The sequence below is a fragment of the Populus nigra genome, chromosome 9 (genome assembly GCF_951802175.1).
Source record: "Populus nigra chromosome 9, ddPopNigr1.1, whole genome shotgun sequence".
NCBI lineage: Eukaryota > Viridiplantae > Streptophyta > Magnoliopsida > Malpighiales > Salicaceae > Populus > Populus nigra.
This window is the reverse complement of record NC_084860.1, coordinates 14,254,102-14,270,891: the sequence shown is the minus strand read 5'-3', so window position 1 is coordinate 14,270,891 and position 16,790 is coordinate 14,254,102. Positions and strand designations below refer to the sequence as shown.

The window sequence follows — 16,790 nt, the reverse complement described above, 5'->3', positions numbered from 1 at the left end:
AATATTTTATAGTGTAATGAAAAATAAGTTGGAAAACACTTTTCAATGTTTTGTTATGTCATGGAAAATGAGTTGAAAAAAAACTTATTAATATTTTATTTTTCTCAAGTTTATTAAAAAATCTTACAAATTAAAAAGTTTAATAAGAATGAAATTGAAAAAAAATATAATTTCATAAATTATCTCAAATAAAATAAATAATAATCAAAATAATAGATATCAAATCTAAAATATAAAAAAAATGAAAGATGGAGAAATTAAAATACTAATAATTAACATTTCATAAATTATTTCAAATAAAATAAGTAAAAATCAAAAGAATGAGGACCAAATTTGATAGATAAAATATTTCAATAAAAAAATAATAAGGAAAAAGCAAAGAACAATTATAAAAATGAGGATCAAAGTTAATATAAAAATTAAATTTTAAGAGATGAAATTGAAAAATAAATATTCAAAACAATATATATATAGCAATAAAAAATTTGAGGATCAAATTTGATATAATCAGCAAATAATATGGCATTTCTAAATTTTTCACAACTTTCAGAAAGTGTTTTCTACCCAAATTTTTCAAGAAAAGACTTTCCTGGAAATCAAGCTAAATTTTTCTTTGACCGGAAAGTGTTTTCCATTGACCAACTTTTCTAATAGCAAACAAACACAGGAAAGTTTGGAAAGTAGTTTTCGAAAAACCACTTTCCAGAAAACAAATATGGCCTAAATAATTAAAAACTATAAAACCGTCAAAATAAAAAATAACAATAATAATTAATCCAAAAAATACATTTTTGCAAACCATGAAAGGATTTTTACTAGTAAGTTTATATTAGGTTTATAATAATTTAAAAGCAAATGTTAATATTCTCACAAAAATCTATAATATTATTTTAGAACCATGCAAAATTGAATAATAATTAAAATATAATTTTTTATATAGTTTATTTAAATCTAAATATAAAAAAATAAAAATATAAAGGGCGCCAACAAATAAATGACAAGATGTGTGTGGGTCTATAAAGCTAAACCAACGCTGCTAGGTTTTTTTTATTGTGTAGATTAATTTTTTTGAAAAAAATAATAATAATAAATGTTATATCATCTCTTATAATAGATAATGCACCGTTTAATTGCCTAAATTTCAACTACTAAAGGGGGAGGCAGGAAACTATAATCTAATACAGAAACTGTTATCTAAAGTATACTTTATTTAATCGATCAAGACGATCCAAAACAAACAAATAATTACAGGCAACTTACTATAATATTCAGAAACGGATAAATTAAGGAAAGCTAATTATACAGAAACTATATATTATCCAGATTATACTTCCATCCATCCATCCATCGAGATATTATTGGGACTCTAACATGGACGATTTCAGCACGGTTAGCATGGAAGTCACGCAAATTGCTAAAATTAAGGTCAGCTTTTACGTATTCAATAGCATTTAAAGCTAACATGGCCCGTCCTTTTCCACAGAAAGTCGTTAAAAATGGAAATATAAAACGAAAAAGAAAACCTATCTCTTTGCTACTTTAGAAAATATGCCAGCCAACATTGATATAATAGCAATTATTTTTTAAAATATATTAAAATAATATATTTTTTTATTTTTTAAATATTATTTTTGAAAACAGTACCTCAAAACCATCTAAAATTATATAAAAAATTAAAACTAAAAAAGTTTAAAAAAATTAATTTAAAAAAGTAACCTTCTGGTCTTGACATGGTTGGCTTACAGCTTGTGATGGGCTCAAGTCATCTCAAATTATAATAGACGACCAAACAATCCCTTTCAGTTTTAAATAAGGTTGTGTTGTATATAAAATGTAATCAAACAATAATAGCAGCAGCCAAATAATATTTAAATACCCAAGTACTGAGATACGTGCCATGTTTTTTTTTTTTTAAAAAAAAAAACAATGATGTATCGATTTGAGCAGCACTATATTTTATCTTACCACTTGATAAAGAAAAAAAACAAAAATAAAAAAATGAATTGGACTGCACACAGAATTATAATTTGTAATTTTATTTGTGAAATAAATTTTAATAATTTCTCCCTCTTTAGAAGGTTTATAAGATTTTAAATAGGTTTGAAATCAACTTTAATAAAGAAAAAAAATATAATTCCTAATAAAAAAAGAAAATTAACAAAAAATCCAAAAACCGATCAAGTAAAAATAGCTTAAATAGTATTTTTGGGGGTATAATTTGAGGGTCTTCTAGAGAGGGTGGTGTAAGCAGGCCGACCTCACCATGGAATTGATGGGTTGATCCATGATCAATAAATTTAGTCAAACTCGGTTCATACCCAATCATGTTAAAATCAAGAAATTAAAAAAAAATATTAAAAAAATATTATTTTAGATAAAATAATAAATCTAGTGATCAAGGATTAAAGAGGTAACCTCAGTCTACTAAAAAATAATTTTACAAAATAAAAACTTATGGGCTGAACATGATTTGTTTGCCAACCCAACCCATTTATATTCTACTGGACTTTATAACGGAAAGCCTTACAAACCCTAATATATTTCTCAAGTCTCGTCAATGTTTCTCATCTCCTCTGATTGAAAAACTCGAGGCTAAAGGCTAAAGCTGCCTCAACATATCGCCATCTCGTTTTGCTTACGGTTTCCAATCTATTGTTTCTTCATCTTATTTTACTTATGATTTTGATCCTCCTTTATCCCCTCTCGTCTTGATATGTTCTCATTGACTAATGGAAGGGTCTTTTCTAAAGAAATTTGTCATTTTTTTAGAACTGGTTTTAGATTGATTTTTATTAAGTTGATTAGATTTACCGGCCAACTTAGATTTTAAACCGAGTTTGTTTGTTCTTTTTTTTTTTTAAATTAAACCAATTCAAGTTTTAATTTTTTTTATTAACATAGGTGTTTGGATCATCTTACACACACCTCGATTATTTCTACAGGTCTTAAAGTTAATAATTATGTAAGCTTCCAGTGGTCATCATATTAGTAACTACATTACTCAAACCTAAAATCATAGGAAAAACAAATCTCTTCATCTCAAACTTTTACGATTAGACCACCTACTAAATGGTTTTGAAATCTTAATTTTTAAATTGATAAGTAGGGCCTATCCAAGTTTTATACCTATTTTATAATTCACACACAATCGTGGAAGCTAGACATTATTTTCTGGTTTCAACTTGGTGGATACATCATAGTATTATTTTTTAAACTAATTTAAATTGAAGGACACAGTAAACAGCTGAAGCATATGATAAGTGAGATAAAGAACAAATGCTTACGAGATCAAAAGCAATAATCCGATATATGTAAACAAACAGAGATCAAAAGTAATAATCGGTCCATCTAAGAAATGAGAATTTTAGATTTTATTATTTGGTTAACTAATGTTGAGGTATTTGAGGTGTTCGGAATTGATTTGAAATAATTTTAATATTTATAAATACACAATACATTGTTTATTTAAATTTAATCACATGTATTAATTGGAAATTACATTAATCACAGCTAGGTTTCCAGTTTGCTTTCCCGCCGGGAACAAGTAGTTAATCCATTCAACGAGCAAGCTGTTTCTTAGGACATCTAAAGATTGGCTCTTCAGATGCAATCTTTTTTTGTAAATTGAAAGGATATCTTTCGTTCCACAAATCCTTACGAGTTTTATGACCATATTTTGGAGGCTAGAAGTCATTGTTAGAACCCCATATTTGACATTCACTCCAGCTAGAAACAGCTCCTGTGCTAGAGCTCGGGTATGCTTTCTTGCAGTGGTTAATTAATGGTTTATCTGTCTTCCTGGGTTTTTCCTGTATGGAAAATGCTGAACGTGAATGATATTTCATTAAAAGCTTCATGTAATTGAAAGTAATTTTGATTCATTATCTTATATTAAACACCAAAATGGAGGAAAATTTAGATCAATATGCGTTGCACTAAGAGCTGTATATTAGCCTTTTGTTGCAGATCCATACAAGCATCATAACGTTTGCACATTGATATCATCGCAATCTCATGATTTTAGGTCGAACCATGTAAAGTAATGGAAAATGTTTTCTGAGAAGATTCAAATTAGTCTTTAGTTCATGATCCAAATTAGTCTTATTTGGAGATAGATGAACGAGAAGATCTTCTATATATTGACTAGGTGTATAAGAATCCGACTGCAATTTGATCTGAATAAGCCATTAACACAAATCTTGAAACTTAGATCGGGTCCAAATAGACTGTGCCAGGTTACTTTTAAGCATGAGCGGCTGCCCATGTTCTATCCTCCATGTGGAAAAATTCATGCAAAGTGAATGGTAATGTTAACGACGGCGAGATGGCTTCCAACTCAAAAGAGGATTCTTTCCATAAACAAGGCAGACTGCCAGAATTTTTATATTCGCCCACTGAATTTTTTGTCCGTCATTCTGTTAACAATTAATTTACTAACAAAATTATTGATGAAAATATTTTTCAGTGAATCTTTTATCAATAATTTTTTATTTGTTGGTAAGTTCATTGATAATAAAAAAATATATTATTATCGATAAATTTATTAATAAAAAAATTATATGTAATTCCGTAGGTGATTATTTAAAAATATTTTTAAAAAATATATTTTACAAAACTATAAAATAATTAAATTAATATAAATCAATACTTTATAGTACTCAGAATTGAGTTGCTTGGATATCAAAAGAAGAAAATTAACTCAAATAAATTTGTAATAAATAAATAACACAAAAAAATAAATCAACTAAAAATAATTCATATGAAAAAAATAAAGTTGCGATTGTTAAAATTTTTAAAATTCTATAAATAAATCAACTAAAAATTGATCTTATATAAAAAAGAATACTACAACAACATTTATACAATTATTAAAAATAAAAAAATAAAATAAAAAACAAATTTAATAAAAAAAACATAAAAAAAACTTTTATATAATTGCGAGTGAAGTAAAGAGCAGGAAAAAAAAATAAATTTATAAAATAAATTAATTAAAAAGTTGAGAAGGAATTTAAGTTTTTTATTGGAATATTTTACTGATAAATAATTAAATATTAATACTTTTTAATCAGAGGTAATGCACCCACAGTTAATGAGGGCGTGATTTCAGACTCCGCAGATAGACAGATCTGATGGGGAATAATGGGTAGGAATGCAAAGCTTCTTCATTGATAATCCAAACTCTAGCAAGGAAAACCCAGACCCATTTTTCCTGAAGAACAAGGCGACCCAAGAAATTGTCACTGAGCCTGTACATCACAACATTTCATTGCTTAGCCGCCACCAACAAGTTTTCCTAATTTTATCAGTTAAGATACCTGAATTGACTCAAACTACTACTTTTATAACCCATCAGAACGGAGCTGAAATTTTCTACAATAGCCACCCTGATTACAAAACTACGTTCAAGAGGGTCCGGGAAGCAGAATGTAGAAGGCATGGAAGATGGTAGAAGACAGCAAGGGAGCAAGTGAGTAGTGGCGATTTCTTAACAAATTTAACCATGGGCGTACATGTTGGAGTGGAGGAAGAAGCTAGTAGAGATGGCGATGAGGTTTTTATCTACTCGAAGAAGAATGATTCCTCCATTATTAGAGGCTTAGAGCATCTCTAACGCAGCACGTCTGAGGAAAGTTAAAAGGGAATCATTTTAGCTTTTTATCTGAACTTGCCCCACTTCCTCTTTAAAAAATTGCATACAAATATTCTCACTTGAGAGAACAGTATAATTCAGAATGTCACTGTGATTATTTTTTAAAATATATTTTATTTAAAAATATATTAAAATAATATTTTTAAAAAAATAATTATTTTTTATATTAGTATATTAAAATAATTTAAAAATATTAAAAAAATTTAATTTTTAAAAAAACATTTTTAAAACACAAAAATAAACATGATAAACATTTTATTTGAATAATCAAATATTTTTTGTAAATATAACACTGTTTTTATGTAGAAATATCCCTATTTTTTGTTTCCCCCCAACAAGAGAGCCTAATGTAAAATTATTTTTTCATGATAATTGAATTTAAATTATTAAGTTTAAAATGAATGATTGTGATATTAGCATACTTTTAAAATAATAATAAATTAATCACTTATTATTTTTTTTTCATTTGAATTCAAATTGATATAGAGATCTAAAACATGATAATTCATTATATTGTTTATAATTGTGTTTCAAACATCATTTTATAAAATTTTATTTTTTAATTATGTTTTTATATTATAGAATTATTTTGATATATTAATATTAAAAATATATATTTTAAAAAATATATTATTATAATATATTTTTAAATAAAAAATACTTTAAAAAATAATTATTAGCTCACTTTCGAATAGTTAAAGAATACTGAGAACGTGAGCATCCTTCTTCTTTAATGGCCGAATTCTCATCTACTCCCTTTTAATATTTAAACATAAAAGAATTGAACCAGGGTGACCATAGAAAAGTCCCATGAATCATACATATCTTGAATTGTTTAAAACAATTCCATCCTGTTTTTTTGCACAATCTAAATTATAATACATTTACAAAAAATCTCTAAGGAAAAAAATATAAAAAAGCTTTCGAATATTTTAAAACATATTTAAAGAAATGGGGAATGTACTTCCGGTTTTGACTGTGGACTGAGAATACCATGGGTCGGATAGTCTTCCTAACTGTTGGTTTCCTCCGCCTCTGGTTTTTCGTCAAAAACCATGCCCCCGCTCGCGCACTATATATCACAGCCGGCTCACCGTCGCTATAACCCCACCTCAAAGCCTAATAACTAATCAAGAAACACTCTCTTTACACGCACCAGCAACCCAAGAAATCAAAACCTGTAAAAGGAAAATGAGTGCTGCAGCAAGCAAAGCCTGGATTGTGGCAGCTAGTATTGGCGCGGTGGAGGCACTAAAAGACCAAGGTATTTGCAGGTGGAATTACACCCTAAGGTCACTGCATCAACATGCCAAGAACAATATCAGATCATTTACTCGATCCAAGATCTTGGCCTCCTCCTCTTCTTCTAGTTCTTCATCAACAGCAGCAGCAGCAGTGTCTAATGAGATTCTGAAAGCCAAGATGAAGAAGAGAAGGGAGACGTCTTTGGTGAAAACCATGAATTTAAGCTGCTGGGGTCCTAGTACTGCTAGATTTTAGGTATACAGAGTGTAATGGTCATTCCAATATTTTTGCTACGAGTATTTGATGAAGTTCTAGGTTGCCAATCACCATTAATGTAATTGGGGACCGATTGATCCAAGTAAAGTAGAAATTAATCTATAATGACATGAATTGTTACTATATCACTGTTTATTAGACCCTAAATTGCATCTCTCTTGCCATTGTCTTGTTATTCCAATGGGGCTAGCTGTTACAGCTTGAGCATCCTGGTGAAAAATCAGAGATTCTATTATGAAGGTGTGACTCCAAAAACAATGGATATGCGTAGACGAACGGAAGGTCATATTCTGCTGCTATCCCTGGCTTAGCAAGAAAATTCAATTCATTTCAATTAAATGAATAGTTCTTGTATAGTTCTTTTATCATATTTATATTCATCTATATCTCATTATATCATAAGAAAATCTGTCTTTATTTTATTCTATTTTTTATGCGAAATGCGATTTATTTCACTATTGGGTTCTGTTAGTTGCATTCATGAAATAAGGGGGCAAAAAAAAGCTATCAAGTTGGATCTTTTCCATTAAAGAGTCTATATTTGTTTAGTTAAATAGCTTATATTTTTTTATACTATAGCTTATATTTTTTATACGAGATCTTATATATAATTTTATTAATATTAAAATAATTTTTTTTATTCATAGAATCTCCATCTCATAACAGTTTATATAAAACATATATTACTTAAAAAAATCACAATTAAATATATATTTTTTAAATCATGACTAAAAAAGTACTACAGTGTCGAACACACTGAGAGCCTCTTTACTTGAGGTTCGGTCATGGTGACGTTTGATCTCGAGCAATTTCCATTGTTAGTTGAAAATTTTTGACATTATAGTTTTTTTCCTTTTAAAAGTTGGATACAAAATTATCATAAAACTTCAAAAAATGAAAATCATAAAGTAAATTTACAAATTCCGACAAATAATCAATGATATATAAGAAAGTAAAAGGAGTGTTTAATTAAGTATTTTTAGTTTTAATGTGCTGTTAATTTAGTTATTTTAAGAGTATGGAACATGCCGTTTGTTTAGGAGATTGAGTCTTTTATTAAAGTTAAATGTTTAGGAGGTTGTCTCTTCTATTGAAGTAAAATGCAAACACAACATGTGTTTGGTAATCCCAAAACATAGTTTACCATGTATGGAGGACCCATGTAGATTTAAAAAAAAACATAGGTTTGCAGAAAGTAGCTCTCAACTGCTTTCCATAAACCTGTGGGCACGTTCAGTGGAGAGTGAAACTCTCCACTGAAAGTCCATAGTGGAGTTCAACTCTACTGTTCACGTGACAGTCACCCTCCATTGTTCACATGAACATTGGAGTCACTCTCTACTGTTCCGGGCGGACTAGGTCCGGTTTAAAGCTAAATGCATTGAACTGGGTCCAAATCAGTTAAAAAAATTTAATTTAATTTTTATTTTTAATTGTGTTTTATTCAAAAAATTAGAAGTAGATCGCTTGATGACGTAACATTTGCAGAATTTGATCGCAATCCCAATTTTGCTCTTGTCGGATCCGACCCAGTTAAAAAAAATCAATTTTTATTTTTATTTTTAATTGTGTTTTATTCAAAAAATTAGAAGGAGATCGCTTGATGACGTAGCATTTGCAGAATTTGATCGCAATCCCAATTTTGCTCTTGTCGGGTCCGACCCACTTAAAAAAAATCAATTTTTATTTTTATTTTTAACTTGTTTTATTCTAAAAATTAGAAGTAGATCGCTTGATGACGTAACATTTATAGAATTTGATCGCAATCCTAATTTTGTTCTTGTCGGGTCCGACCCAGTAAAAAAAATCAATTTTTATTTTTATTTTTAATTTTGTTTTATTTGAAAAATTAGAAGGAGATCGCTTGATGACGTAGCATTTGCAGAATTTGATCACAATCCCAATTTTGTTCCTGATGATATTTTACCTGATGTTGTTGCGCGCTTAAGAAACTAATGAAACTGAAGTATTTGTCGGATGGATTGCGTACATGATGAAATTGTAAATCGTTTAATGGAACAATAAAAAATATTTAATATCAATATTATTTATTTCATGATGTAATAACATTAGTTAAATCTAAAATATTTAAATTAAAAATCATCAATAAATAAATATATATATATATATAACCTCAATTTGTTCAACCTATTTTGTCCAAATACATTAAACTATTTTTTTGTTTAACCTTAATTTCAACCACAGTTTTAATGAAACATATATAAATACTAAACCAATTTTAACTAAAAGTAATTTTTATAAAACAAATTTTTTCAAATCACAACCATAAAAATTACCACAAATACCAAACACTTTGATATTTAATAAAAAGTTCTTAACTTTTCTATGAAAAAGGTAAAAGTTAATTATGAAACTACTGGCCAAGGGCATTTCTGACATTTTAGAAACCGACTGCCCAGAGCCCCAGACCATGTAATTATAACCGTGTGCTCAAGCTGGGGGTGTCTTTTGTCAAAAAGTCACTTTAGCACGTGCTTACTTTCAATTAAATTAAATTAAGTGAAAAGAAAAGACACGCCAGGACCTAAACAAGAGATCCAGCTAAAAAGCCGGCGAATAGGAGTGTTTGGTTGGATTGTTTTTTGAAATGGTTTTTATGTGAAAATATATTAAAATAATTTATTTATTTATTAAAATTTATTTTTAATATTATGATATTATTAAAATAATCTAAAAATATTAAAAAATTAAATCAAAATAAAAAAATTCAAAATTTTTAAAATCGCCAAACACAGCCTAGACCCTCACCCCTTGGAATATTAAAACCACTGCCCACAAACCTGGGAGCTAAAATCCTTATTCAACCTCAGTTTTCTCAAAACCACAACACTTTCCAACGCGGGAGAAATCATTACCTTTTTTTGTTTTTTTCTTAGCAAGGGTGGTTTTAGCTTCCGTCCAGACAACAAAAATAACAAAAGGTGGTTTAAAATTAACAAATATATTCCAGTAATTGTGAATTCGTTAATTTATTTCAATGGAATAGATTCGTTAATACGACTATCCAAGTGCTATTAATTCATGAGCACTTTGTAAATTCATAAAAATAAATTTTTATTTTTATTTTCTATTTAAATTCACATCTTAAGGTGATGACATGCGAGGTATTCATTAGCTTCAAGACTTTTTTATTTTATTGGCAAGGAAAGGAAAAGAAGAACCCAGTTTCCCATATCCCGAGGAAGCAAGCCCCTGTTTTATCATTGCATGCATAAATAGACCGCGCCTAACAAGTTTCAACGCATCCAGCAACCTTTCTGCCAAGTGATCAAGACTCCGACTGCCTTAAGAATCACTTCTACATGCCCTTCTTTTTACTACCTCTAAATTTTTAGCAGAGAAGTTAGTGAGAGAGATAAAGAGGAGCAATGGGAGGTAATAGAACACTGTGCAAGTTTGAGGTGGCATTCAAGTCCATGGCGCAGAAGAGTAATATTGGTGGGGCAGAATCTGCACCAAGCAACATTAACAGTGCCAGCAAAAATATGTGCAGAATTAGCACCGCATCTGGTGGTAATAGTCATGAGGCCACGGGAATGAACAGTGGTGCTGATGACTATAGGAGGAAGAGAAGGGAAGAGAAGGCTGAGGCGCTCTTACACTTGATTTGTTGGGGGCCTAAATGATCCCTTTTTTTCCTCGTATAAAATATCAAGTTCTTAGTGTTCCTACTGCGAAAGAATAGCTTGATGTATTTTCAATCTTCAGTTTTCAAATACCTTGATGTATTCCATGTAATATTGTTTGCAACTAAGATGTTCAAGAGAGGTCCACGCCACTGATGGTATTTTCATGTCGAGTCCATCCATCACTGCTATGAAATTCGATGCAATTGAGAGGAAAAAACCCACTCCGACTTCGACATATAGGTGTACAAGATCAAGCCCGTTGCTGGAAACTGGGAATCCAGCCCAAAAACGAAGCGTTAACTAAAAAGAAAGCCCTGTTATAAAGAAGGCAAAATGAAGAATATTTATCATCAACAAAATTTGCTATTACCAGAACTTCTCCTTGATCTGTTGATTTGGTGTTATATTTCCCACCACTCCACCATGGTTCCTCGGTTCAAAGGAAAAAAAAAAAACCATGGTTCCAGCACTGGTGCACACGACAGCCTAAGAAAAAAAATGTTTTAAGAAAGAAGCATAAAATAATCTCGACAAGGTTGATCCACTAGAAGCTTCGATGTGGTTTGTTTTTTATTTTCTTTACCATCTTCCTTGGTTTTCAACGCCAATGCCACACGGAATCATCTAAACTAATATTATAGCCCGCGGTCATTTAATTTTGAATGTAATAAAGGAATATTTAATATTATAGATACATTTTAAAAATATTATTTTTTAATTGAGAAATACTAATATACTATTAATGCAAATATCTCATTCATGCCGCCGCGGACAAGATTCCAATTAATTTTTAATTGAAAACAATTATATTCTGGACATGTTCTCTATCACGACTTTTTTTAACTGAGAAACAAAAATATGGTTTATGATTTATAAAATAAATTATAAAATATATAAATTGATAAATAAAAAAAACTGTTAACACTAATTAATTATTAAAGTGAGAAGCTAATTTTTATTGTAGAAATAAAATATAAATACATATACAAATTTTTACATTCACTATCCTTTTTATTTTAAATATTTTCATCGGGGTTCAATATTATTGCTAATAACAAATAATTTATGTTTGTTTTATAAAAATTTCATACAAATACAGTTAAATCATATCAAATATAATAATAATAAATTCAATATAAATCAAGCTAATCTTTCCAGGGTTTCATATAACTAAAAGCATATGAAAATATCAAACACTAATTAAAAACAAAACAATTCAATTTGTTTAAGAAATAAAAGAAAGTGCATAAATCAATATTTAAAAATAGAAACAATAGATAAAAACAAGAATAAAGAAATTGGGCATTAATGGGCTATGTCCACTCACCTTTTCTTAATGAAAAAGCCCAGGCATGCCAATGTTTAGGGGTTTTTTTATTTATTTAATTTGGGAGAGGATTATGCATTGTTTGTCTTTATTTTTTTTAAAAAAAAGTGGGTGACAGGTCATTTACAATGAAAGAAGACATATCGCTAATGGTTTTTTTCGGACAATTTAAAAAATCAAGATTTATGTTTTTTCTATTAATTTGTAGCAATTATTATAAAATTTAGCTTTAAATTTAAGTTAGAGACAAATGATTACATTAAAAGATTTTAAAATTAAGACAATAGACTAGATGCAATAACAATATTAAATAATTGTCTATGGCACAATATTAAAAAAAAATTCATACTCTTTTTGTTTATCATATTATATTTTGTTTTGAGTTGTTCAAATAATACTTATATTAGATTGATATTCTTTTATATTTTACAAATTGATTCTTATATAAAATTTAAAATAATTTAAGTAAATTTTTCGGATGTTACTTATCTGTTGCTTGAAAATCAAATCATATACTTTTTAATATTACTACCTTTAAATTACATGTTTAGAAAACATTTTTCTCTTTTTGATTATTTTATAATTAAAAACAGTAAGTGTTTCTAGAAATTACTCACAACAATATATGCAACATAACTAGTTGAATCTAATTAAACATATTAACAAACACAAATTACACATAAGTGCAATTCATTGCTAACGAGATAATTTAAAAGGTATTTATATAATCAACTATTATAATCAATTTTACTTTTTAATAAAAAACCAACACTACAAAAGTATTTAATAATTTAACAAAGTGAAATATAAGGGAATATAATGAGACAATTTGTGCAAATTTTTTGCATGTTATTTATTTGTTGGTTAAAAATCAAATCATATATTTTTTTAGTACTATTAGCTCTTGATTATATGTTTAAAAAATATTTTTTTAATTATTTTATAATTAAAAGCAGTGTACGTTTCTAGATATAGCTCTTAGCAACACACATACAACTTACCTAGTTGAATCTAATTTAATACGTTAATAAACACCAATTCCACATAGGTGGTGTAATTCATTGCTAACGAGATAATTTAAAAGGTATTTATATAATTAATTATAATAACGAAATGTACTTTTTAATAAAAAGCAACACACCAAAAGTATTTAATAATTTAAGAGGGAAGTATAAGGGAAATTCATTTCCTTTCTGGCAAAGGAAGATGGTATTAGCGTATTAGGCAACAAATCACCCACAACACTCGCAAACAAATCTTTAATCTCACTCTAATGATAACTTAGACAAATATCATCATATTAGGATAGTGTTATTTATAGCACAGAGCAAAGCCATTCGACTGCTTCTTAGCCGCGGAAGCCATTAAATATTCAGAAGCACGCCCACCGGAAGAATATCACTATTCACCTAATTAATTGCCCAACTAATCCCCAACCAACCAACCTTTCACCACGCCAACAAACGTAGCCGACAACCGTAAATGCCATAACATTAACCTTACCTAATTTAGTTTTCCCTTCATTAATTCTCATCACCAGCTCGATTAACGCTCCTCCCCTCCACCATCACCCTCCGCTACTTTTCATACCTAATATACCCCCTCTACCCTTGCTCAATCCCACATCTACCCTTGCGTACAACCACACCAAAGCACGGACTCCAGAACCAAAATATAAAATCTCAAGTTGGACAAAAACCATTTCAAATCCGACACCCATGTTTAAAACTCGTTCCAGGCACGCCCTTCTTCTTACTGAACAGCTACATAACTAACTGATAGTCTTTTTGGTTACCGGCCACGTGGAGTTTCCGGTGATAGATGGGGGTGTCTGGCCGGAATAAAAGTAACGGCGACCACAACATGAAGCTGTTTAGGCTCTGTCCGTTCTGGCAAACAGCGACTAACTCTTCCACTTCCTCTTCTACACAAAACCTTAACCACAGTCACAAGGGCAGCAGCAACAGTGTCCGACACGTGGAGGTTAATAGCAGCGGTTTGAAGTCCGCAACCGTGTCCTCTGTTGCGCGATCGCTTTTACCTGCTCCGCGAAGGCTCCGGCTTGATCCTGCTAATAATCTCTACTTCCCTTGTACGCTGCGTTTTAATCTTATCCCTGTTGACTTTCCTTTTGTCAACTATTTTTTTTTGCTATTTTTATTGTTTAATTCATTTTAATATTAATTATTGTTATTATTATTATAGATGAACCCGGGAAGCAAGTAAGAAGTGCGATAAGGTTAAAAAACAGAAGCAAGTCTCATGTTGCTTTTAAGGTATCAGTGTTTGTTAAAATTAATAATTATAACACAGAGGTTAATTACATTATTTAATAATACGAATTAAATTTAACCTTGTGGTTTGCATTTTAGGTGTTATTTTAATTTTTGTCTATTTTAAATATTTTGTCAGTACACTGAATGGGATCTTTTCCGCTGGTGTCCTACCTGTAGTAACTTGTTTTTGTGTGCATTTTTTTTATTCTTGATTTAATGTGAATTTTTTATTGAATTTTTTTATATAAAAAAAACCTGAGTTTATGCTTGTTAGTGTTCTGACTTGTGATCATTGATAACGATCTTGTTGAACTATCTAACTGATATCTATATGTGATGTTATAGTTTCAAACAACTGCACCGAAGAGCTGTTACATGCGTCCACCCGGTGGTATCCTTGCTCCAGGAGAGAGCCTTATTGCGACGGGTAATTTACTCATGATCATTCCATTTGTTTGTGTCTCAAGGGGTGATGTGCTTATTAGCTCTTGGTAGTATTTTGTGTTGTTTATTCTGTTGATTCGAATTTTATATTTTGATGGATAGTTTTCAAGTTTGTGGAGCAACCGGAGAACAATGCAAAACAAATGGACCAGAAGAGCAATGTTAAATTCAAGATTGTGAGTTTGAAAGTGAAGGGAGGAATAGAGTATGTGCCTGAACTGGTACGTCATGTTGAGTTGTGCCTTTTATATCACTATCTGTCTCTGTATTATACTTGGTGTTGAGGAATAGCTATTCACATCAATAGTTTTTGTTTCACTTTTAAAGTTTGAAATAAAATGAAAAATCCAGTGCTTTTTTTGTTGGAGAAATGTTAATGTTTGGTTGTTGCCGTAATGCCTTGGGATAAACTTTTTCAGGGTTCGGACATGCAATTTTGGAAGCTTTACTGCTGACAAACTTTGCTTATTGGCATTTGTGGCATATAATGGGTTTTCATCAATGTTCATGAGGTTGTGGGATTCAAAGATTTTCAGTGAACTCTTATTCCATGGCGAGTATAATTTAATGAATTAAAAAAAAATTATATCCATGGAAATAAAATTAGTGGTTTGGAGATAGAAACGGCAGCGGTCTGTTTTTCATTTTCATAGTTGAAGATGCCAAATGAGTGCAAGCAAGGTCAAGAAACATAATTCTGAAAAAAAAAAAGCCTTACCTATGAGCATCACTAGTTAACAAGTGAACTGAGGAGTTGAATTTTTTAGCCATCTTAATTATTGTTTGTTGCCTATTTATATTGCAGCTTAGTTTGATTGAATATAAGATTTTTAAATAACCTTGATGTTCAATCTAGGTCCTACAAGAGCCTCATTTATAAGGTTTGTTATGGTAGTTGGGTTGCAACTACACGGCTGTGCAGTATTGTCATGTATTGGAGGATTTTTAAAGAACTCCAAACATAAATGTTTAAAAAAGGGATGAGTTGTCAAGTTTCCAATATCTTTTCCAAAGTTTTCTGAAAAGCTGGCGTTTGTTTCTTGTCATGTTTGACAGGGAAAACTGTGATTGGAATTATCTGCATTTAAATTATGTGCGTCTAAACATGATAATTCTGGTGCTGCCAGAGACTGCTCATAAATATTCCTTATGCTTCTACTTCTTTTATGCCTCTTCCATTTCTTGAACCCAAATTGACCTTGCCTTTTGCAGTTTGATGAACAAAAGGATCAAGTAACAGTTGAGCGCATATTGCGGGTTGTGTTTTTAGATGCAGAGCATCCTAGTCCTGTATGTAAATTTTGTTTTTCTGTGTTCAGTTGTTGATTATGTGCACGATAAAAAGCTAAAAAGCTAAAAAATGAGAATGAGATTGTTTCTCTGAAGGCAATGGAGAAACTGAAGCTTCAGTTGGCTGAAGCAGAGGCTGCTCTTGAAGCACGCAAGAAACCTCCACCAGACACAGGGCCCCGTGTTGTGGGGGAAGGTCTCGTGATAGATGAATGGGTATGGATATTCTCTCTGATTTAACAGTGTTCAGTTTTTATGATTTTCATGTCATAATACAATTTCTTCACCTTCATTACTATTTATTCTTCAGAAAGAGCGGCGAGAAAAGTACCTGGCTCGACAACACGTTGAAGCAGCAGAATAGGTGTGGCACGCGGTCTGATCTTTGCTGTAAGTTGTATTAATTCAGCCTCTTGACTAATGGGCAAGGGGAGGTGGGGTTGAGTCGGCAGTCAGGTGCCACCAAGAGGAGAAAATCATGTAGTTATGCCGATATTTGTTTGATGGATGGTATGGAGGTCAGGTCAGGGTGCTAGGGATGGGCTTGCCCTTCTACATGTGTACATAGCGGATTTGTTTTGCAATGGAAATAAATCAATCTTATTTGGTATAATTTAGGGATGGGTTGCTCA

The 16,790-nt window shown here is 30.4% G+C and overlaps 2 protein-coding genes across 2 annotated transcripts; both read left to right on the top strand.

Moving 5' to 3' along the window:
• Positions 1-6,841: 6,841 nt before the first annotated feature.
• Positions 6,842-7,150, top strand: LOC133702780 (uncharacterized). The gene has a single exon (XM_062127097.1). The coding sequence runs from the start codon at positions 6,842-6,844 to the stop codon at positions 7,148-7,150; it is 309 nt and encodes a 102-aa protein (XP_061983081.1).
• A 6,573-nt stretch (positions 7,151-13,723) lies between these two features.
• LOC133703350 (vesicle-associated protein 4-1-like) lies at positions 13,724-16,771 on the top strand. The gene is made up of 7 exons (XM_062127822.1): positions 13,724-14,240; positions 14,354-14,424; positions 14,770-14,851; positions 14,971-15,089; positions 16,081-16,158; positions 16,255-16,374; positions 16,469-16,771. Exons 1-7 carry the CDS (start codon positions 13,970-13,972, stop codon positions 16,520-16,522), a joined length of 795 nt encoding a protein of 264 aa, XP_061983806.1. The 5' UTR covers positions 13,724-13,969; the 3' UTR covers positions 16,523-16,771.
• The last annotated feature ends 19 nt before the right edge of the window (positions 16,772-16,790 follow it).